The sequence below is a fragment of the Aspergillus fijiensis genome (genome assembly GCF_003184825.1).
Source record: "Aspergillus fijiensis CBS 313.89 unplaced genomic scaffold BO72scaffold_4, whole genome shotgun sequence".
NCBI lineage: Eukaryota > Fungi > Ascomycota > Eurotiomycetes > Eurotiales > Aspergillaceae > Aspergillus > Aspergillus fijiensis.
Window position 1 is genome coordinate 601,331 of NW_024468980.1, and position 20,903 is coordinate 622,233.

A 20,903-nucleotide genomic window follows, 5' to 3' on the forward strand; every position below is an offset into this window, starting at 1 on the left:
ATCATTACCAGCCAAGAGGATCCCTCGTATTCTCCCAATCTCCAGCGCGTTGAATGAATGTCCGCTGTTCGAACTGAGCTTGCGCCGGGAGACCGATATCGCTCGAACGACTTGATTAACTTACAAGGGGGCTCGACAGAGTCATGGCAATCAGTTGAAACCTCAACAATGGCGACTACTTCTGGAACAGGGGCTGCCCCGGCTCTGGACGCCAAACCAATCCACGATGATGTCTCAATCACTCAAAAGATGATTTCAGCCACAACCGGCAGCGTTCTCACAGCTCTGCTTGGTACGCCACCTCGTGCCCATCATCATTCTGTCAGATCCTGAGATGAATGCTAATTCTTTCATGCAGCCACTCCTCTTGATGTCGTTCGAGTTCGCTTGCAAGCCCAATCCTCAGTCAAGAACACGTCCCCATTCGCCTCCCACACTACACACTCGCTGAAGAATGTCCCTTCAGATCTCGGGGTTACTGCTTGCTGCCGGGAAGTCTTTTGGATTGGTCAAAATGCACAGATGTGTGTCGCCGGGCCTGGTGCCGGTAACATAGGCGCTGCATCCATGACGGAGTGCGCAGTGGAAGAGACCCAGCGCAGAACATTTACCTCGACCTTGGATGGACTACGAAAGATCGCTCGAAACGAAGGAGTCTTGACGCTCTGGCGTGGACTCAGTCCCACACTGATGATGGGGATCCCGGCCAATATTATTTACTTTGCTGGCTACGACTGGCTGCGAGCCGATGACAGAAGCCCTATCAAAGCTCTTGTCCCCGTCGCATACGCTCCACTGGTCGCAGGTTCGGTCGCAAGGACGGCCGCTGCATCTGCGATTAGTCCTATCGAGATGTTTCGGACGCGATTGCAAGCTACTCCAGGTACAGGGGCAGGGCATTTCAAGGCGACCCTTGAGGGGTTACACCAGATGGTCCAAGCGAACGGCTACAGCTCGCTCTGGAGAGGGTTGACTCTTACCATGTGGCGAGATGTACCTTTCTCCGGCCTATATTGGTGGGGGTATGAAGAGGTCAAGAGCTACTTCATCGAGGCGCGCAAGAAGGCTTACATGAATCGCCTTCCACACGATATCTCATTCTCCACCCACCAAACACCACACGACCTCGACACTCCAACATTTCTCGATAGCTTCATTGCAGGAGCGTCCTCTGGCTCTCTTGCAGCTTTTGTGACCACCCCGTTTGACGTGGGCAAGACACGCCAACAAGTATTCCGACACATGGGCGACGAAGCGTCGAGCGCCCTCGGAGACAGTGCGAAGGGGACACCCCACCCTGAACAACTACCCCTGCCCAAATTCCTTATGCACATTTTCCGTGAAGAAGGCATGGCGGGACTCTTCCGTGGCGGGGTTGCACGCTGCCTCAAAGTTGCCCCCGCCTGCGCGATTATGATCTCATCCTACGAGCTCGGAAAGAAGATGGCACGAAATGTCAACGAGTCTCGGACTCGGTCTGCAGATGAAGTCGCCTCTTCAGAATAGCAACACCGAAGATCCTCATCCTGCGCAACGCAACGACAAAGTAAAAATCCCCACTGAATACAACACCCAAAGTGCTTGTCAATAGCCAGCCAACCTTGGTGCAACATACCCTTGTCTGATGAACTCGGTAAACATTTCACAGATACCATCTCTGCTCTCTACACTTCCAATCCGTCCACCTTTTTGGTCATCCTGTCTTTCGGTGATTCTTGCATTGAGCCTGAACCATAGACACATTTCTCGTCCTCTTTAATTTATTGTTCCAAGTGTCGCTACATCTGGTTTCATTCTTCTTTGTCTTCCATTTCTGCATGGCGCTGAAAAAGGGTGGGCCAGTGTTTTTGTGTTGGGTACAACACGGTTTTCTGATTTCATGTACAACATCATATATCCGATAGAGCGACCCAGAAAACTCCCCCCCTCTATATGTCTATACGAATCCTTGTGCGATGGCTATGGAGCCGAGTATATATTCAGAATTGTATAATGTCACAGTGACTGAATTAGGCGAAGATCTTTGGGTGCAGCCGCCCCATCACTGCAGGTGGTGGCGTGGCGTGGCGTAACGACAAGTAGTGCTCTATCTATACATCTCTGGTAGTATGATATGGGTGAACAATGTTTCATAATACAGAAGGGAAAATACACGCTATGCAACTTAACCTCAGCACCACCTGTCACCCATCCAGCCCAATCCAGTCCAACCCAACCCAACCCAAAACACTCTCCTCCTCATCGAAGATCTCATCTAGCAATTCAATCCCCCACCATCCCATTGCCATTGCCCGGAACCGCCACCGACAGCGCCGTTATCATCTTATCCTCATGGCGCAGCCAGAAGTCATCCTCCCCTGTATACCGCCGCTTCTGCCAATTATGATTCCGCCGATACCGCTGCAACCGGCCGCCGCCGCCGAGCGACGAGCTCTCCTCGGCGGCGCTGTTGCTGTTGCTGTTGCTGCTGCCCAGCGTGGACAGGGAGGCCGACAGGTTCGTTGGCTGCGTGACCCTGCGCCACTGCAGCCGGGCGAGGGTGACGGGGGCGAAGAGGGAGTCGGCCAGGAGGTTGAGGACGAGTTTCTGGGCGCGCCAGAGGGTTTCGCGGAGGCGCTCGTTGAAGGCGACGAGGAGGGCGATCAGGATTATCGCGAAGGAGGTTGGGCCTTTTTGGTCGTGTTAGTGGATGAGGTGACTATGGGAATCCTCCAAGCAAGCGAGCTGGGTGCTTGGGTAGGTGTGCCGAGGAACTATAGGCAGATGGAAAGAGGTATTTTTGGAAGGGGGATGTTACCTGAGATGTAGAGCATTTGGCCCAGGGTGAGGTTTGTGGATTCCCCGCTCCACTCGCGGGCGTTGATGCCGAAGAGTGAGGTGAAAAAGGAGAGGGGGAGGAATCTGTGGTTATGTTCTCTTTCATTAGTAAAAGGTGCTATGGTTATATTTTTGGCTGGAATCTGATGCAAGTGACTGACATGATGGTGAAGATGGTGAATACCATCACGGATCGGGACTGATCTTGTGTGACCTCTGCTTCCCATCGAGCGAGACGAGATTCATCTACATTGGCTTGCTTCTGTTTGAGGTCGAGGAGGTTCTCGACCTGAGGATTGGGGGGTGGTTAGTGATGTCTTGCTTCATTTCTAAGGCGAAACCACACAAGCGTACCGCTTTCTGAGCGAGAGAAGCGTTCTCCCTCATCTCTAGGACTTGGTTGCGGTAGTCATCGAGTCTGGATAACGAAGCTTCCATGAATACCTTCCCGTAACCTTTGTGCTCGAAGTAGCCGGACATTGTTTTGATGGTTGTGGCTTGCACGTCCAGAAGCTTGAGGATGGTTCCTAGCTCGTCGATGATGTCTCGTAGTTCCAGTAATGTGGAGAGGTCTTCGCGGTTGCGACTGGCTAGTTCATGGTCTCGTTCCTCTCGCTCTGCGGCCGACATGGGCTTTCCATCGGCGTTCTTGTTGAAATCTGCAGGGCGCGTGATGAAACCTCTGTTGCGAAAGCGTTTGAACGATTTCGTCATGGATTCGGTCTGAAGCGTGTGAGTTGTGTACGTGTCCTAAGAAGCGAACGGCCCAAAGCTTACCAGGATGCTGATGGACTCTTCAAAAATGCGGAGAATTTGCAGATCGCGATGCAACGTTCGATCAAGCAGAACAGTAGCTGCATGTAACACAATCAAGGCAGCAAGATCACCCGCTGTCTCGAAGCGTCTGGCCAAATCGCCATTCAACTCATTGTAGATGCTATTGTAAAGGTTCGATTGCTCATAGAGCTTTCCTTCGGCTGTAGTGGCTTCTTGATGAGGAAAGAATGTTACCACAGTTTTCTCGTCGATGATCCAAAGCCAAAGCTGATCGACCATGAGCACTTTTCCATCCATGAACGGGCCGTGTTTGTCCGAGTCGTCCTCGACGTGTAAGGCGCTGTTGAACTCGCTCAAGTTGACCTTTTTCTTCGTCCGTTTCCACAGCATTTGATCGTCGTCTCGCGCTACTGTTGATCTAAGGTTGGGATACCCAAATTGGTCTAAAGTCCTGCGTATATGAATCGGAGGCTCATTGCCCAAGAGTTTCCAGATCAGCTTCGATTCTAGACTCGCCGTCGAAATACTGTGAGGCACAGGCCTAAACCTGCCCTGCTTGAGCCGTTCTTCAACCATTTTGCGTCGATGGACCAGATTCGAGTAAGTGTCCCAGTGAAGCTAAGCAATGGTTAGAATGCAACAACAGGGCTCGGTGCCATGATGTACATACGTAAGGAACCTGGGCGGAAAATCCATCAGTGAGGGCCAGAAATCATGCAAGTGTTTTGACTTACATATAGTGCTAGTCTAGGGTCATGTTCTTCCTCTTGAGCACCCAAAGTTGTATGCGGTTCTTGCTTGAAATGGATGCAGGCCGGCCGCACGTAACGTGCATGTGGCTCTAAATGACGGGCTCTGATGAGGTTCGAGTACCAATGCTCTTCGTCCATGAGCTTCTCGAAGCTGGTGCCGGGCAAGTCATGCTTTAGCAGGGAGAATAAGATGTTTAAGTATACAATTCAAGAACTTACAAGGTCTTCTTATCTTGCTCGCGACAGGCCCGGGCTAGAATTGGAGGGACCCATCCGGTGTGCGTATAGGGCACATGGATCCAGAGAAGTTTCTCACTACCTGGTTCTGGTCGATCAAATCGAGGTATTCTCCGCGGCTTTTCAGCTCGTTCTTCGTCTTGTTTGTCTCTTGATAGCTTTGGTACTGGAAGGAAGGTTCTAAATCTGTTTGACGAGCCTGCTCTGAAATTGCGTATAAGCAGTTTTAGCGGTAAGCACGGCAAAAAAGCAAGGGGGAAACTCACGATAGATGCTTGAAAGCAGATATGTCATCATCATTGGCATTGTCTGTCTCAGCTTCATGTTGGGTCTGTTCTATAGGGCTTTGCGAATCTGAGACCGGCTCTTGCCGCGCACCAAAGTAACCCTCGCCGAATGGCTCGGTGACATGTATTCGAGGAGAAAGGGATGCCATAAAACTCCGACTTTCTCTCAGCGGTGGCCTTGACATAATAGGCTCAGATCTAGTCCTTTCAGTCATCCGTGCTGCAGTGGGATTCACAGTGCCATCAATTGACGATCGGACGTGCGCAGACGTGGGCCTACTATCGAAGCTGCTAATTGAAGAATCATCGAGAAGGCCAGCAGGAATACCACTTGTTTTTTGAAGTCGATCCTTGAGGCACGTCGATGGTCCAGATGCGAGATAGTCCTTCAGTGGTGCTTTTGTGGACCAAAGCTTGAGCGGTGTTTCGTCGCTGACGCCTCGAGCCGTGTCTTCAAAGAATCCACTGACCTGAATCATGACTTCCTGGTCCACATCCATGGGGGCATCGTTCATCTTAGACAGCATCACAGCCATAGAAATAGCTGACTGGAGCTCATTGATGAAGTTCAACCTTGTCGTTAGCTCTTGACCCCTGAAACAAGCGGTTCCAATATGATCGGCCGTCAAAGGAATGACCTTCTCGTGCTCAAAGTCCAATATCCCTGACCGAATCGAGGTAATGGGAACGTGCATTTCGACAGCAGTCCCTGTCTCGTGGTCAACGATGCTGATTTCGGAGTCAAGCGTCTCCAGAAAAGACCACAGCTTCATGTCTGCTGAGATAGACTTGAATTGACTCCAAAGGCGTATCAAATGGGGATGTCTTGGCCTGAAGATCTCTTGCATTCCGGGCGGAATATGGTGCTTCAGTCGCATCAGGTGGTGAACGCTGTTGGTGAATTCGGGTGCTGAGAGGTAGCTCGAGCCGAAATGTGGACTGGCCAAAAAGGCAATCCCATAACAACTTGACCATATTGATTCAATATTGGATGCTTTCTGACTCGCCGCGACAAGCGCTGATTTAGCAACCAGGCCACCAGTGCTATGGCAGATGAAAAAGATAGGCCGCCGTGAGCTCTGGACATAGATAATCAGATCAGCTTCAATGTAGCCATCGAAGAAAGAGATACAGAATTCATACTGTCGCCTGGCGTTTCTGAAGTACTTGATTTAGCAACTTGTCCGCCAGGGATTCCAAGTCATCCTGCGGCCCCAATCTCCCATGATCAATTAGTATCACACGGGCGTTTTGAATGTGTTTCGTCAGTTCGGAGTGAAGCCAAGGCGTGGCTGCCCCCTCATCGCTCCACGTCTTCTCTGGATCTGCGCCAATTGCTGGAACGGCGACAATACTAATTTCGTATTGATGTGTGAGAATGACCTGCCTCGCGTATTGTGGAAACAGGGAAGACCGATGCTTGCTTACTCGACTGTTGTCTCGACTTGTGAACGCCGCTCATCGTTGGGAACTGCCATGATGCACTTCCCTTCTGGAAACACTGAAGGGTGGAGACATTGTGAAGCGCGAAGGAAGGATGCCTGCCGACCAGAGGGGGAATGAGGTCTTAAAAGCAGACGGAGCGACAATCACCATCATCTGACACAATGTTGACTCCTCCGGGGCAGGTGACTTGGCCCGGCTGAGTCCAAGAACTCACTAAGTGAACTATTCTATCAGCCTTGTCGTGCCCCTCAGCCTTATGACCAAATCCGGAACCCAACGAACTCCGAGACGAATATCGACAATAATACAGAGAATCATCGGCGCAGACTGATTCACGAAGTTTATCTCTAGTAAATTCCCAAAATCTCCAACAACGTGTCTGCGGAATTACACTATACCTATAAAGCAATATTTGAGAATAATAAACATATACGAGTCCACAACTGAATCGTTCTGACGAGGTTCTACAGTACTTGATCGGACACAGGGATTTTGAACGATTAAAGTATAATTGACGCAGTTACCACGACAGAGCTAACGGCCGTGGTGTTACACATAAAATACATGGTATGGTACACAGGACTCCGTGAGAACTTTTGTGTCCAAGATAGCGGAGTGGAGATGGTATGAGTATGGCATCCGATCCCAGTGGAGAAGAAAAGGAGGAAAAGGAGGATAGGATCGGATGTAAGATAGGAAGGAGGATTTAGACAAGACATGCGACACATTAAGAAAAAGAAAAGAAACAGAAACCATATATCAGGATATAACCCGGACTATGCAACAACACGCTTGAAGGAGAAACCTTTCAGAAACAAGGACGTAAGGTTTAAGGGTAGATAGGAGACGAGGATGGGGTAGCAGAAGCGGCAGAAGCAGCTTAGAACATGCCACCGCCCATACCGCCCATGCCGCCCATGCCACCCATGCCACCACCAGGGGCAGCAGGGCCCTTCTCCTCAGGGGCCTCAACAATGGCGACCTCGGTGGTACCGAGGAGGGAGGCAACACCGCTGGCGTCAACCAGGGAGGTGCGGACAACCTTGAGGGGGTCGACGATACCGGTGGCAATCATGTCGACGTACTCGCCCTTGGAGCTGTCGAAACCGCGGTTGAAGTCACCAGCGAACTCATCGGTGAGCTTGCCAACGATAACGCTGCCCTCGAGACCGGCGTTCTCGACAATGGTGCGAGCAGGGCGGGTGATGGCGTTCTTGATGATGCTGACACCGAGCTGCTGGTCGAAGTTGGCGGTCTTGACGTTGCCAAGGCCGTTGGCGGAGGCCTTGAGGAGAGCGGTACCACCGCCGGGGAGGATACCCTGCTCAACGGCGGCGCGGGTGGCGTTCAGGGCATCGACGACACGGTCCTTCTTCTCACCAACCTCAACCTCGGAGGCACCACCGACCTTGATGACGGCAACACCACCGGAGAGCTTGGCAAGACGCTCCTGAAGCTTCTCCTTCTCGTACTCAGAGGTACCGGGGTCGGCCATGACGCCACGGATCTGCTCGCAGCGCTGAGCGATGCTGTCCTTGCTACCCTCACCGTTGAGGATGATGGTGTCCTCCTTGGTGATGGTGATGGAGCCAGTGGATCCGAGCATGTCAGGGGTGAGCTTCTCAAGCTTGATGTCGAGCTCGTCAGTGAAGACGGTACCGTTGGTGAGGACGGCCAAGTCACCGAGGATGCTCTTGCGGTTGTCACCGAAGCCGGGAGCCTTGACGGCAGCAACCTGGAGCTGACCACGGAGCTTGTTAAGAATGCAGACGGCAAGAGCCTCGCCCTCAATGTCCTCAGCGATAATGACGAGGGGACGGCGGAGGGTGGTGGAGGCCTCAAGGGCAGGGATGATGTCCTGGACAGCGGAAATCTTCTTCTCGGAGAGCAGGATCAAGGGCTTCTCGAACTCGACCTTCTGGGCCTTGGTGTCGGTGATGAAGTAGGGGGAGGTGAAACCGCGGTCGAAGCGCATACCCTCGGTGATCTCAAGCTCGTCCTCAAGAGTCTTGCCCTCCTTGACGGTGATGACACCCTCCTTGCCAACACGCTCCATAGCGGTGGAGATGAGCTTACCGACGTGGGTGTCACCGTTGGCGGAGATGGTAGCGACCTGGGCGATCTCCTCACCAGTGGTGATGTCACGCTTGTTCTGCTGGAGGTAGTCGACGACGGCCTCGACGGCAGCCTGGATACCGCGGCGGAGATCCATGGGGTTGCAGCCAGCGGCAACGTTCTTGACGGTCTCGGAGAAGATAGCACGGGCGAGAACGGTGGCGGTGGTGGTACCGTCACCAGCAAGCTCGTTGGTCTTGGAGGCAACATCCTGAAGGAGGCGGGCACCGAGGTTCTCGAACTTGTCCTGAAGGGTGATGGCCTTGGCGACACTCACACCGTCTACACACGTTAGTACGGGGATGGTCTCCTTTGATGGAAAGTGAGAATGTAGGGCGATGGCTTACCCTTGGTGATCTTGGGAGAGCCGTAGGGAGACTCAATCAGGACATTGCGACCCTTAGGACCAAGAGTGGAGGTGACAGCCTTGGCAAGAGTGTCGACACCCTTGAGGAGCTGGGCACGAGCCTCAACGCCGAACTTGAGCTCCTACACGAAGTTAGCAAGGCTGCGGATTGACTCATCGGCATACCCGGATCGGCATCTTGCTGAGGCGAGAGGAGCATACCTTGTGGGCAAAACGCTGCTGTTGCAGGTTAACACCGGAGGATCTGTAGAGGGGAGCGCGCTTAGAAGCAGCGGAAAGGACAGAAGTCCTGGAACCGAGAGCTCTCTGCATCTTGAGGAAGGGGGTGAATTAATAGAGAGAAAACAGACAGAAGAAGATAATGAGGTCAATCAAACAGAGTCAGCCCAGTCGGAACTCTCAGAGCAAGGACGGGTAATGAGGGAGAAGAGGTAGAGAAGAAAAGAGGAGGATGGGGAGAGATGAAAAAAGATGGAGATGAAGCCAAAGTCTCGAAAATTTTCCAGGCGGTTCTCGATCCCCGGATTGTCTTGGCTGGCAGAAGCTCCTAGAAGATCACGTGGCCACCGGGTATCCGAGGGAAATCGCCCGGCTCGTCGGATGTCACTGGCAGAACACTTGCCCGATGATCGGCTCTTGCTTACAAACGTACTAGTCACTGTGGACTCGATCTACAAAAGAACTACCTATCGTATTGGAACATGCTGTCTTTTATTCATCAATAGCCAGTGATGTTCTTGGTAGCATTATTAAAACAGAGCCATTACCAACGTCAGAATCGTCGCCTGGGACTAAAGCTCGGAAAGAAGAAAGAAAAAAAAGAATGCCCAGCTATCAGTGAAAGATGACTGGTAGAGAATAAGAAAAAACGAGGATCATTGCCAGAGACGAGCATGAAAAAATGTTGAGCTGTGCCTGGTTGTACGATAAGAAAGACACCAAGTCATTGAAGTCTCGCTACAAAAGGAGACATTGAAGTGCTGGTATGTCAAGAGCGTCATCCGGAGTGACAACAACTAGCCTACCAAATCATCGTCAAAGCCAAGCAAATGATCGAATTGCTGGTCTGTGTTACTCATATGGTTTCCAGAGAAATCGATATCCAGATCAGGATTGGAAAGCCCGTGGTAAACAGCATTGGGATATCCAAGAGTAGCGTCGTTGAACCAGAGGGTTGAGGGATGGTGTCCAGAATCACCAGGCTGTAAGTGCATATAGCTGTCCGCCGAGGACACAGCGTTCTGATAGAAAGTTTCAGATAGGTTGGCTGAGGGGGCTTGGCTCTGAATTGGTAACTGACTAGCCCCTGCAGGTTGCTGTTGCAATGTATAGCCCGATGCAATGAAAGCATCATTAGACGTCGAACCCAAGACAGGCTCCGAGATGTCACCAGTAGAAGCTTGATTGGTAGGTTTTGCATACTTGAGTACGATTATCTTCCTGGGTTGGTTATCTTTCGGGCCCCCCACCTGACGCTCGGGGGGTGAGCTCATGCTATTCGGGCAATCAAGAAACTCCGCGCCAGGGACCAAGAGACTGTCGTCTTCATCTTCTTCATCCGAGTCATACCCATCAGTGTCGCGTTCTAATTTGACAATGGGCTTGCGCTTACGTCGGGCCCGTGAGCCGGCCGTGTTGGTTTTTTTCTTGCGTGCCTTGGATGCTCTTCCCTCCACATAGTCTTCATCCGAAGATGAGTCTACGTCCGCGAGATCACTTGCTCCCGTCTCACCATTGTCCTTCGCTCCTGTGGTGACTCGCTGAGGCTTGCTGTCTGGCGTATTCTTGCCTGATGTCGCTTCAGTTGGTTTGCTCGGGGCACCAAGGCCGCCACGTCGCAGGGGCGGAGGCACAGGTTTGCCAGCAGCAACCCTACGGCTGCGAAGCTTTGCCAAGTGCTGGATGATAGCTCCCTCGGTGACATTGTGTCCCATGGTGCTGGCAACCTCGGTCCATGGAATCTTCACGGACTGGATGTTACAAACAGATTGTACAGTCAGGAGAAGAAGCTCGTTCAGGTTTTCTTCAATTGTTAGCTTATGGGTTGACAAGAAAATGAGTGTCGAAGGCAGAGAGAAAAAGGTATATATACCATCCCATCGTACCAGAACGCGTTTTTTTGGCCTGTTCGACGACTTGCGAGAGGAGCTCATTGTACCCTGTGCGAGCTCTCAATATACGCCTCATTCAAGGTCACAGATAGCACTTGAAAGCCAACCAGAGAACCAATACCGTTATCTAGATCCAATCAGAACCTGCCTGGGCTTTTCTCGCCGATTGATTTCTGCGTGAGAATCACGTCAGTTAGCCCTCATATAATGAGATGCATGTAAAGGATAAGAAGTTATCGGTTGCGCGTCTGGAGAGAGAGAGAGAGAGGGAGAGAGAGATGTATTTTGCAGATTAGAAGTAGTCGATAGGACTCACTTACCAATGTAGAGTCTGCAGATTTGAAATTAAGGAAGAGAGTGATATGAAAGAAGACAAAGAAGTAAGGTGAGCTTAGGTGAGTGAAAGCTCACTCATGAAACAGACAGGACCTGACCACAGATTACATGTTGAGCAAACGCACAACGATTGGAGCAGTGGTTAATATCAAAAAGTTTCCAGGGGAACACACTGCTCAATTTTTCAGGACCCGCGTCTAAGACCCGCGTCTCATCTGATAACAACGATCTAATCACAATCTGTGATATTCCGTTTGTAAGCTCGTCTCGGCGATCCCAATGGAAGGTTATTCTTTTATGTAAGTGACCGGAGTGTTAAGGCTAATCTGGATGATACCCATCTACGCAAGTCCACGATTCCTGATGAGGTGACTGGGCTGCAGTGCAGTTCCCTAGTAACACATCAGTTCAAGATAATAGCTACGATAACAGGCTCTACCCCGGTGCAACCTCCTCAGGCTTATTACATCCGGGTTTCGAGGAGCCAATCAACACGAGAGATGCTAGGTTTCCAAGCTTCTACCTTATTCCAAGCATCTCAATTATGTTGGCTGGCTCAAAAATTACATACCAAGAAAGACCATGAGGCTGCATGTTCTTTGCTCTTAGCCCAGCCTGACTGTGTATAGTGTTACCCGATTTGGAAGTATACATTCACTCCAGTCCGGTCCACCCGCCCGTGAGTGTCATCCGGGATACGGTCAGGTGACGAGAAATGTCACGTGAGTCACATGACCCGAGTTCCCGATCCTCCGAACTCGACCGTCTGCAAAGCATCACAGAGAAAGCGATACCCTCTCCTTAAACCGAATCCCCTCATTCGTCTTCTACCGTCAAAATGGCATTCGCCTGGAAGTCCGCTGGTCTCACGTACGTTTCTAGTCACTCTACGTCCGCTTGCTCTCCCGACCATAGGCCCTGACTAACGCGATGACCGACTTTTACAGCTACAACCGCTACCTGGCCGTCGCCGCTCGCGCCGTCCGCCGCTCCCTCAAGGACGGTCCTCGTGCTGCCGCTGAGCGCCGTGGTCAGATGGACCTGCGTTTCGCTAAGTGGGAGGTTCGTATCTGGACACCCTTCCGGTGGTTATCGGAGGTCAATGGCACAAGCATCCCGACTAACACACTCTTCAATCCAGAACGGCAAGCAGGGTGAAGTCAAGAACCTTGCTCAGGTCCAGGCCACCGCCGGCCAGGCTGAGTCGAAATAAATTATCTCTCCGCAAGAACAACTGTCTGAATACAAAGAATGAGCGCTGGGCAGAGGTTGATGAGGTCTCGGGAGGTACTCTGATGCAGGAATGGACTGGATCTCTGTAGCAATATTGGCCCGTTGACCAGGTATAAATAGAAAAGACTGTGTCCCTCCTGCTTTCATGGTTGATCAAAGTAAATTGCCTGTTGTGCTAAACGTAATGCTCGGGGGTCGTTTTTGTGGCATGGTCTTAAGAGCTCCTTCGGAACTCCTTCCTGCTCAACCGGTGCGGGCTTGCGTTCCCGCAAGTTTTGCCCTGTCCGCCCGACTCCCCGCCTCCCCTCGCCCGCTCTCCAGCATCCTCTCCGATCTCCACTGAAATCACTGAACCAACTATCCATGACCGGCTTCGGAAGTCTAGCAGCTGGCTGCAGATGATTGCTTACTTCCATGCTGCCAAATAACGAAGTAAGAGGCCCGACAATGCGGGTCGTTCCAGAGTCTGTTGTCCCGCGCGACATCACAGATGACTTCACAATCGCTGCTTCAAGTTAGCATCTCATCCCCGCTGGCCTTGCTTTTAAATCCTATACGTGGTGTACTGACGACTTTATCCCTTCTAAAATAGAACTTCGAACCGGTCAGCTGGTTAAAGATGAATGCTTTACGCTCTTCGAGGCCGTTGGCGCCCTTGAGGTTGGTTGCGACTCGATACTCAGCCATGCTGATAGTCTCGAACCCCAAACATCAAGACTGATATACTGTGGCTCCTCAGATCATGGACTCGAAGATGGATAGTGGCTACTTGGGCCCCGGAGAGAATCACGCACAGGCCCTTGAAGACGACTTCGACTTGATGCGGGAGCTGGCTCCGGAAGAGGTTCTGGGGATTATGGACGAGTTGTTGTGTCACGAGGTAGGTTTGACCTGGTCGTCTTACTCAAGGTGCAGCACGCGAACTAACCGAGTCAACGTAATGGCAGATGGCATGGCACATGGGTCACCCCCTTTCCCAGACCCTTTTCACTTCTTTATACCTCGATAGGCTGCTATGGCCCGTACCGAAAACCCTCGAAAACGCGCATTTTGGCCGGGGACAGTCGCAAAGCAACAAGAAGGTTCCTGATATAGTGCATGTTGTCCTGCGTGCTTACTGCCTCGCGCTTGTGAAGTGTTGCGATTTTGTACATGCGCGAGTCACCACTGAGTACTATTTTGAGGTAGGTGTTGCCGTGCTCTGCTGGTTGGACATGGATCTGACTCATAGTTCGCTTTCCTTCAAGGAGGAGGACTTCGTCACTCAATTGTATAATCGCACTCTACTATCACAATTCGACTCCAAAAATTTTCATGATCTTTTGGACCACGCGATTCGCTGGGTTGACGAACACACGGATACGCTCGGTGAGAAGGTGGCGGAAGCCATTCGGGCTCGCTTGCTCTTCCGACGAGAGTTTCTCTGGGGACTGGAGCAGGATGTGGAAGTGATAGAGACACGATCGACAGCGCAGTTTCTGAGCTGTCTATCTCATCTGGACTTTCTAGGCAAGTCAGCTGTCCTAGGGAAAGAGGTGCCTGAATCCTTCAGTTGCAAAATCCAACGGAAGCTGGCTAGCACTGTTCCTCCTCGTCCAATGGTCAAGATTAGCTTTGAGGATGCGCTGGCGCATTTGAGAAGATTATGCCAGGATGCTGTTGATTTGCTCGAGATTCTTGACTACCGAGGGCCGTATAATTTGAAGGTGCGGAGAATTTGTTTCATTCTGATCGTAGTTGATGCTAACCTGCTTAGGTGGTCATCTGGACTCTGCTTTCGCGAAAGCCTCAGCCTTCCGTCTATATAAGATCTCTTGTTCAGTCCCTTATCGTCAGCAACAGGACGATACTTGGAGCGGTTCCCGTGAAGCAGTTCCTCTATGACGAACTGGAACAGATCGTTCTTCCGTCTAGTATACTTCTGCAAGCCAGTGCGGATGAGATCGAAGTGCCTTCGGATCCACGATTCCAGATAGCGCAGCACATGGATGTCTTCACGAAACGTTTCTCCCAGGTAAGTAAGCTGCAAAATGCATCTATCATGACCAGCGATTGAGCTAACCTGGTGCAGCCGTTTGTTGATACGTTCCGGAGTGCCTGCTTGAACCGCTGTCGTATCCGACGGACTGTCTGTCATACACTTGTAGACTGGGACAATTTGCAGATGGAAGTGAGTTCCCACTTTTCCCTTGTCGCGGCGGCTGGAGCCTAATCTCGTTCCTAGGCCGAAGATCTTGACGAGCAGCTTCGCACATTGAGCAATGAGCCCCCTTTGCAGCTAGCCAATGGCGATACCACTTACTCCTACCCCCTCAGCAGCTGGGCGTATCATCATAAATTGAGCCAATTCCGTCTGATCTTACAGCTCGGATTCGAGCTCTCTATTTACGCGCCTGAAGAGCTACCTGGCATGTATTGGTACCTGTCCCACATTTGCTCTACCCACCTCGGTCACATCGATCGAATCAGGACCTTTACTGTGGCCACGGCGAAACGCAATTTGGCGGATCTGGCGGCTAAGCAGCGCGATGCCATCGAGCGCCATACCATCCTCCAGCGGTCTATTCAACTTCTTGAGAGGATGACTACACAGATTGTTGCTGTGGATGCATTTGCCATTTCTTTGCACGCGCTATACGTTCTTCTCGCTCGCCATCGAGTCCTGCCAACCACTTCTTCACCCCAGGCCTACTCCAGCGACCGGTTAAGGTACGAGATCCGCATGAAGCCCTTCCTCCAGATCACCTTACCGGAGCTGGTTCCTTACGACGAGTACCATCGGGAGGCGGTACTAGAAGGTGACAGCGATGATATCGTCTTAGAGCGTGCCGCTAAAGCCATTTCGGAAGCACGAAAGGCTTGGGAAGCCACGCTGGCCAACGGTGCATTCATGCGCGATTCCGATGAGAGGGATAGTCCCGCTCTCGCCATCGAGGAAGACTGGAAGCGAGACATTAAAGATACCATGCGGGCCTGTATCGGTGCCAGTATCGCGATCGAAACCGTCAAAAAGGCCTTGAAAGCACAAGCGGATTCGAGAAAACGCGAAGAACCCCAGGCGCCCCAGTCGGTTAATCTTCGGGTCACAATCCCGGAAGTCGGATCCAAAGCCCGCTGGCATGACTGGTGGGTTGTACCGCAGGTCTCCCCAGCGACCACGTCGGGGGCTTCCAAGACATGACGGAACCGCACCTACTACCAGGATGGTCCTTGTCAGCCATGCGTCCCGACAGGCTCAATCTGCTTGATCTGAACCCCACTCCGCAGGGTTCAGACCGTCTCCTTAGGCCGAAGGGATGTGAATGGACAGGCGTTTTCTGTTGATCTATCCATTTCTTTGTCTCGACTTCCCTACAAACTGACCTATAAATCTCAACCCGGGGCCAAACATCACGGGCACGCCAATGAGCGAACAGTTGTCGAGCTTATCCTTCGCTTCACGGTCTCGGACAAGCTTTATGTGGAGGCTTTTGATGCATCATGAAGTCATGCAATTAGCAGTCAAATTAAGCATAATGTGCAAGCGTGGGGTGTTGAGCAAGAGCCGGTGGGATTGCAACGACCATAGAACTTTTCTTTTCTCCAAACTAAATTGGAATAGAAATACCACGAATTCTCTCCAGAGCACGATCAACATTGTTTTTGCATTTGTACTCACTATTGTGATCCACCATCTACTCGTACGCATCAACGGATGGGCGAGGCAACCAACATTGTTACCCACTTGGTACCTCGGATCAGACCACGTCGGGGGTCAGCTGATCTGCCCTTACTTTCTCTTCTCTCCCCCAGGCTAGCACCGTGTCTGTCCAACTTAGCTTCTGATCTCGAACAACCTTCGACCATCCCGAATAATCTTTCACCCCTGGAGAACCGAAACCTGGCTGTCGGAACGAACCCGATCAGCGACCATGACCCCGCTGACACAACCTTATGCTTAAGTGAGCTTACCTGTAGCCACGAGCTAACTTAAGTGACCTATGGTTCAATTACTAAGAAATCAATAAGTTACTCGCTTATGCTTGGTTTTTTTGTTGGGACGATCTTAACAGTGAGATGAATATAGGATCCCGCGCCTGGTCCATGCTTATGCGATATTGATGTGGGGGGGGGGGGAAAGGAGAAATCATGCAAGGCAACTACACATGTAGGTTGGTAGCGGCCGGCAGTGGCTATTAAGCCTGGAGGTACGTAGTAAATACTTTCCCTGACAGCTTCAATCCAATCTCATTCGTTGGACAAAAAAGCCGATGTCAGGACAAGAGATTTCAAGTCAGACTGTAGCCTCGAAGAAACAGTAGAAGACAGAGGATATGAGATATCGCATGCATTCCAGATCAATGTGCAGAAGAATATCAACACTATCAACACTAGTTGGGATACTAAAACCACGCCATCTCGGATGGGCGAGATGGGGGAATGGCTGGGTCGCCGCTAAACCCGAAATCGACCAACCAACCCGGGCAGAATTCCAGCTTGATTACCTTCCCGCCGTACATTGTTGACTGCCACACACACACTCTCTCTCTCTCTCTTCCATCATGGTTTATTCCGCGTCTCACGCTTTCTGTCACTCTGTCACTCTGTCACTCTGCTCTAGCACGCTGCCTGTCTCTCTTCCTAATCTCTTTTACGGTCTTACCTACTTACGCTTCCTTATCCCCTCCCCTAAAGCCTATTTACTAGCGAACAATAGTTGGGGGAAACAAAACACCCTTGCACGAACCACTTAGCTAAGTATTAGTGATTTAGCCACATAAACTGACTAAAAAAAGGTAGCCACTACTGTTAACTTATCCAATCCATCCATCCAATCCATTATTATCTATTCCCAGCTGAAATTAATTCAATTCATCATTTCCCCTCCAGCTTGTTTGCTGGCTACTACTCACTCATCTATTCCATCATTCCTTCCCCGGGCCCTTTTCTCCGTTCCCTCCCCCCTCCCCAAAAAAAAGAAGATCGGCTCCTGCATCGATCTGAATATTATCCATTTATCCACCACCACCACCACCACCACCACCACCACTAACTTACCACTTATCTTATTTTCATTCAACCTTACTCCCCACCGGTCGATACCTCGCCTGCTTCTAACATGTCACCTCAGCCTTGGTTGTGCCGGCTTAGACGCCATTGACTGGTTGTGCCTTGGCCCTTCATCGTCCTCCTCCCCCCTCTCCCCCGTGCGGAATTTTCCCTGCTCAGTTCGACGCTATCGTTACCTGTCGCGTTCGCTTCCCGACACCTCGGCCCTCCCCCCCCCCCCAACTCGATTCCATTCGCTATCAGCTCCCCTCGCGCGAATAGCACGTCTTCGATCCTCTCTCCCTCGCTCAGCATCCAAACCTCCATCCCAGCCCCCATCTTCTCCGGCCTGTCAACTCTTCTTTCCTGCATCGCTATCCTTCGATCGAGTAACATAATATCTATTCTTGATGAGTGTGCATACCGTCGCAGTTTCACACACTAGACCTTCTTCGCCTGACCATCCTCATTCACTCGCCCGATCCTGACGTCTGCCCGGTTTCTCTGTCGAGTAGTGGGGTCTGTGAGTGAGTGAGTGAGAGAGAGAGCGCAAACGCGTGCCATTAACCGCAATATGCCTACGTATCCCATCCGCCGCAGGCCTCGCGAATGTAAAACTTGCCTTCCATGTCGTGCCAGCAAAGTTCGCTGTGATCGCAATGTGCCATGCAGCAACTGTGTCAAGCGCAATTTCACCTGCTCCTACGGCCGTCCTCCTCCCTCGGCGCCTAGGCCCGGAGGATCGCTCCTCGCCGACCAATACGGCCCCGCGACCGCCTCAACAACCACCACACCTCAATTTCTCCCTCCGTCCTCCCAACTCTCGTCCGGTCGCGATGCTCCCTACGGCCCCGACCCGAAGTCCACCGGATCGACTACCCAAGACGGCCTACCGGAAGTCGTGACTTTGTCTCAAGTGGAATGGGACGAAATCAACACCAAGATGCGGACCATGGAGGAGATCCTAGGCAGTTTGGACTCCTTGTTTCAATCCCATGGGGCGCGAAGAGCCACCGAACCCCGACTGGAGGTGTTCCCAGCGGAGGATGAGGTCTCTCCCACCTCGGAGGGGATTTTTGGTTCAACTACAATGAAGACTGGCTCCGTCCATATTGGGTCGCGATCGGCATTGATCGACATCTTGGATAAGTCGAAGAACTCGGAGGATACGGCACAAGCGTTACCAAAGGAGGACCTTCTCGCGGAACTGGCCATGGGGAATGAATCCGCCGCGTATCCGTTCGTAGATCTTTGGTCGTCCGACCCTTATACATTCAACATCGCCGGCGTGTGTAGCGTGCTACCCGACGACGAACAATGCCGAAAGTAAGTCCCCGGCTCCTGTAACCCGTGTTGTGGGTTGAAATGACTGACGGGTCCGGCTACCTAGACTGTTGAGATTCTATATAGACGTTGGTTCCGTGCTTTATCCGGTGCTGCCGGATGTTGCAAGACTTGAGGACAATATGGAGCGCCTGTTGCGAGGCCGACAAGCTGTTGGTGGTGTATATCGACCGGATGCTAACGGTCTCGTTAAGCCGTTTGGCATGAGTGTATCCTTCCTGAGTCTTCTCTTTGCTGTTCTAGCCTCGGGCTGTCAATTGTCCGACTTACCAGGCAAGGAACGCGAATTGACCTCGTGGGTATATGGTTCGTACAGCCTCCATCTCTCTGCTGTGACATAACTGATCGATTATAGTATCATGTGCTTATCATTGCTTGCGCATGTTGAATTATGTATCTCAGCCGACCGTAGAAATCATCCAAATCTTGCTGGTCATCGGGAGCGTCCTCTCCTATAACATGAATGCAGGAGCCTCGTACACATTGCTTGGTGAGTGCTGTTTCTGCCGTGTCAACTGTTCGACGAAAGCTGATTGTGATTTGTAGGAATGACCGAGCGCATGTGTATGGTGCTGGGTCTGCATGTCGAGACTGCGGGTTATTCACGGGCTGTGCAAGCGGCACGGAGAAGAGTCTGGTAAGGCGTGGTTACCGATTTGCGAGACACAGACAGCAATACTCACACATGAGAATAGGTGGGCGATGGCTTTTCAGAACAGCCATTTTTCCCTGGCGTACGATCGACCCTCTATCACCATGATCAGCCAGCCCGAGATTCCGTACGATCCCAAATCCATGCCCGGTCACCGGGGTTACTTCGAGACGCTGTGCCGCATCATCTCCGTCATCCTCGAGATGTTGCGGAATCTCATGTTCACCCATCATAGCCACCTCCGGTACCATGAAATCCGGGAGTTCAAGCAACGTATTGAACGGATCCTGGCTGAGGCAGCACCACACCTGCGATTCGAAGAACGCTGTACCACGCTGGCGGAGCATATTGAAAGGACCGAGCTGCGGCTGCATTCCTCGTATTTCATATCATTCATGTGCAGAGTATCACTGGATCCGGATGCACACATGGATGAGCAGCGGCGAGAGATTATCAAGGAGGATTGCTTGACCAATCTGAGCAACACGATCCAGGCATTCATTGAACTGCATTCGATCAACGCGCATGCGTCCCGCACATGGATTAGCCTGCAACGGACGATCGCGTCAGCTTTCCTCTTGGTAGCCAACAACAATGAGCGATTGCACCCGCACACGTGGGATCTTATCCAGAGACTGGAGGCGGTTTTGTCCGACCATGTGCATGGCGATGGCGAAGCTGATCGAAACAACCGTACTGATTCGGCGAAACATCTCGCCTCATCGCTCCGTGCCCTGCGGGAAGTCAGTGCCGCATTCCGTGCACACAGCAAGAAGCAGAACATGCTATCGGTCCCGGAAACTGCAACAACCACCCCGAACCTATCTCCGGCCACAGTCTTCGCTTCCCCGTCGCCGGCAGGGCTTGCCTCTGTGGCTGTTCGTGTTCCTGTTCCTCCGACCTATAGCGCGCCGCCCCAAGATGGACATATTGACAATATTCTCAACCGGGTTTCGGATGTAATGCTTTTCCCCAACATGAGTACGGGGAACGCTTGAAATAAATGGGCCACTACGCGAGATTCACGAGAGTCTCGAGTAACCTGCAGCCAAATCTCCCCGTCGTGGGGCCATCCATTGATTCTGATCTGTCCCGTTTGGATAATCCCGTAAGTGGGCGCTCCCACGCCGTGGGAAAGCGATCGGTATGTCTGAGAATCAACCGATACTGATCATAATCGATCGGTCACAGAAGCAAGATTGATTGCTATGTGTCCATCGCGTCACTTGCCCCTGCTGTCTCACGGATCGAAGCCTTGGTGAGCATGAGCAGTGGGGATGGCATGTGTCTTCCATTCTGGCTGGAACCTGGGCAATTGCCTCGGAGAGGGTCCGCCAATTTGCGAGTAGTTAGAGGGGCGGAGGAGGAAACTAGGAGGGAGGAGCGAGCCGGACATCGGCG

General features: G+C 51.8%; 7 protein-coding genes across 7 annotated transcripts; 4 read left to right on the top strand and 3 right to left on the bottom strand.

Moving 5' to 3' along the window:
- Positions 1-57: 57 nt before the first annotated feature.
- Positions 58-1,506, top strand: BO72DRAFT_465205 (putative mitochondrial carrier protein; the record flags this gene model as incomplete). Its single annotated transcript, XM_040946691.1, has 2 exons — positions 58-292; positions 359-1,506. 2 exons carry the CDS (start codon positions 58-60, stop codon positions 1,504-1,506), a joined length of 1,383 nt encoding a protein of 460 aa, XP_040805836.1.
- Positions 1,507-2,262: 756 nt separating this feature from the next.
- BO72DRAFT_368501 (uncharacterized protein) lies at positions 2,263-6,229 on the bottom strand (the record flags this gene model as incomplete). Its single annotated transcript, XM_040940887.1, has 9 exons — positions 2,263-2,669; positions 2,798-2,901; positions 2,979-3,106; positions 3,172-3,540; positions 3,595-4,212; positions 4,329-4,497; positions 4,566-4,787; positions 4,850-5,949; positions 6,014-6,229. Coding segments are annotated over 9 exons (3,333 nt in total), but the record flags the coding sequence as incomplete, so codon positions are not given.
- A 581-nt stretch (positions 6,230-6,810) lies between these two features.
- On the bottom strand, positions 6,811-9,245 carry hsp60 (chaperone ATPase HSP60). The gene is made up of 3 exons (XM_040942008.1): positions 9,000-9,245; positions 8,779-8,920; positions 6,811-8,713 (listed from the first exon to the last, which is right to left on the bottom strand). The coding sequence occupies exons 1-3, from the start codon at positions 9,108-9,110 to the stop codon at positions 7,197-7,199; spliced, it is 1,770 nt and encodes a 589-aa protein (XP_040805838.1). The 5' UTR covers positions 9,111-9,245; the 3' UTR covers positions 6,811-7,196.
- Positions 9,246-9,672: 427 nt separating this feature from the next.
- Positions 9,673-11,245, bottom strand: BO72DRAFT_178651 (uncharacterized protein). Its single transcript, XM_040939454.1, has 2 exons — positions 11,230-11,245; positions 9,673-11,082 (listed from the first exon to the last, which is right to left on the bottom strand). The coding sequence occupies exon 2, from the start codon at positions 10,949-10,951 to the stop codon at positions 9,815-9,817; it is 1,137 nt and encodes a 378-aa protein (XP_040805839.1). The 5' UTR covers positions 10,952-11,082; positions 11,230-11,245; the 3' UTR covers positions 9,673-9,814.
- Positions 11,246-12,083: 838 nt separating this feature from the next.
- Positions 12,084-12,458, top strand: BO72DRAFT_492061 (ATP synthase subunit epsilon family protein; the record flags this gene model as incomplete). The annotated part of the gene is made up of 3 exons (XM_040948245.1): positions 12,084-12,115; positions 12,193-12,307; positions 12,387-12,458. 3 exons carry the CDS (start codon positions 12,084-12,086, stop codon positions 12,456-12,458), a joined length of 219 nt encoding a protein of 72 aa, XP_040805840.1.
- Positions 12,459-12,759: 301 nt separating this feature from the next.
- Positions 12,760-15,771, top strand: BO72DRAFT_179262 (N-alpha-acetyltransferase 35, NatC auxiliary subunit). Its single transcript, XM_040939455.1, has 7 exons — positions 12,760-12,992; positions 13,071-13,138; positions 13,218-13,358; positions 13,426-14,184; positions 14,235-14,492; positions 14,550-14,648; positions 14,703-15,771. The coding sequence occupies exons 1-7, from the start codon at positions 12,893-12,895 to the stop codon at positions 15,657-15,659; spliced, it is 2,382 nt and encodes a 793-aa protein (XP_040805841.1). The 5' UTR covers positions 12,760-12,892; the 3' UTR covers positions 15,660-15,771.
- A 2,309-nt stretch (positions 15,772-18,080) lies between these two features.
- On the top strand, positions 18,081-20,500 carry BO72DRAFT_368107 (cellobiose response regulator; the record flags this gene model as incomplete). The annotated part of the gene is made up of 5 exons (XM_040940871.1): positions 18,081-18,832; positions 18,897-19,156; positions 19,206-19,340; positions 19,397-19,487; positions 19,546-20,500. 5 exons carry the CDS (start codon positions 18,081-18,083, stop codon positions 20,498-20,500), a joined length of 2,193 nt encoding a protein of 730 aa, XP_040805842.1.
- Between the last annotated feature and the right edge of the window lie 403 nt (positions 20,501-20,903).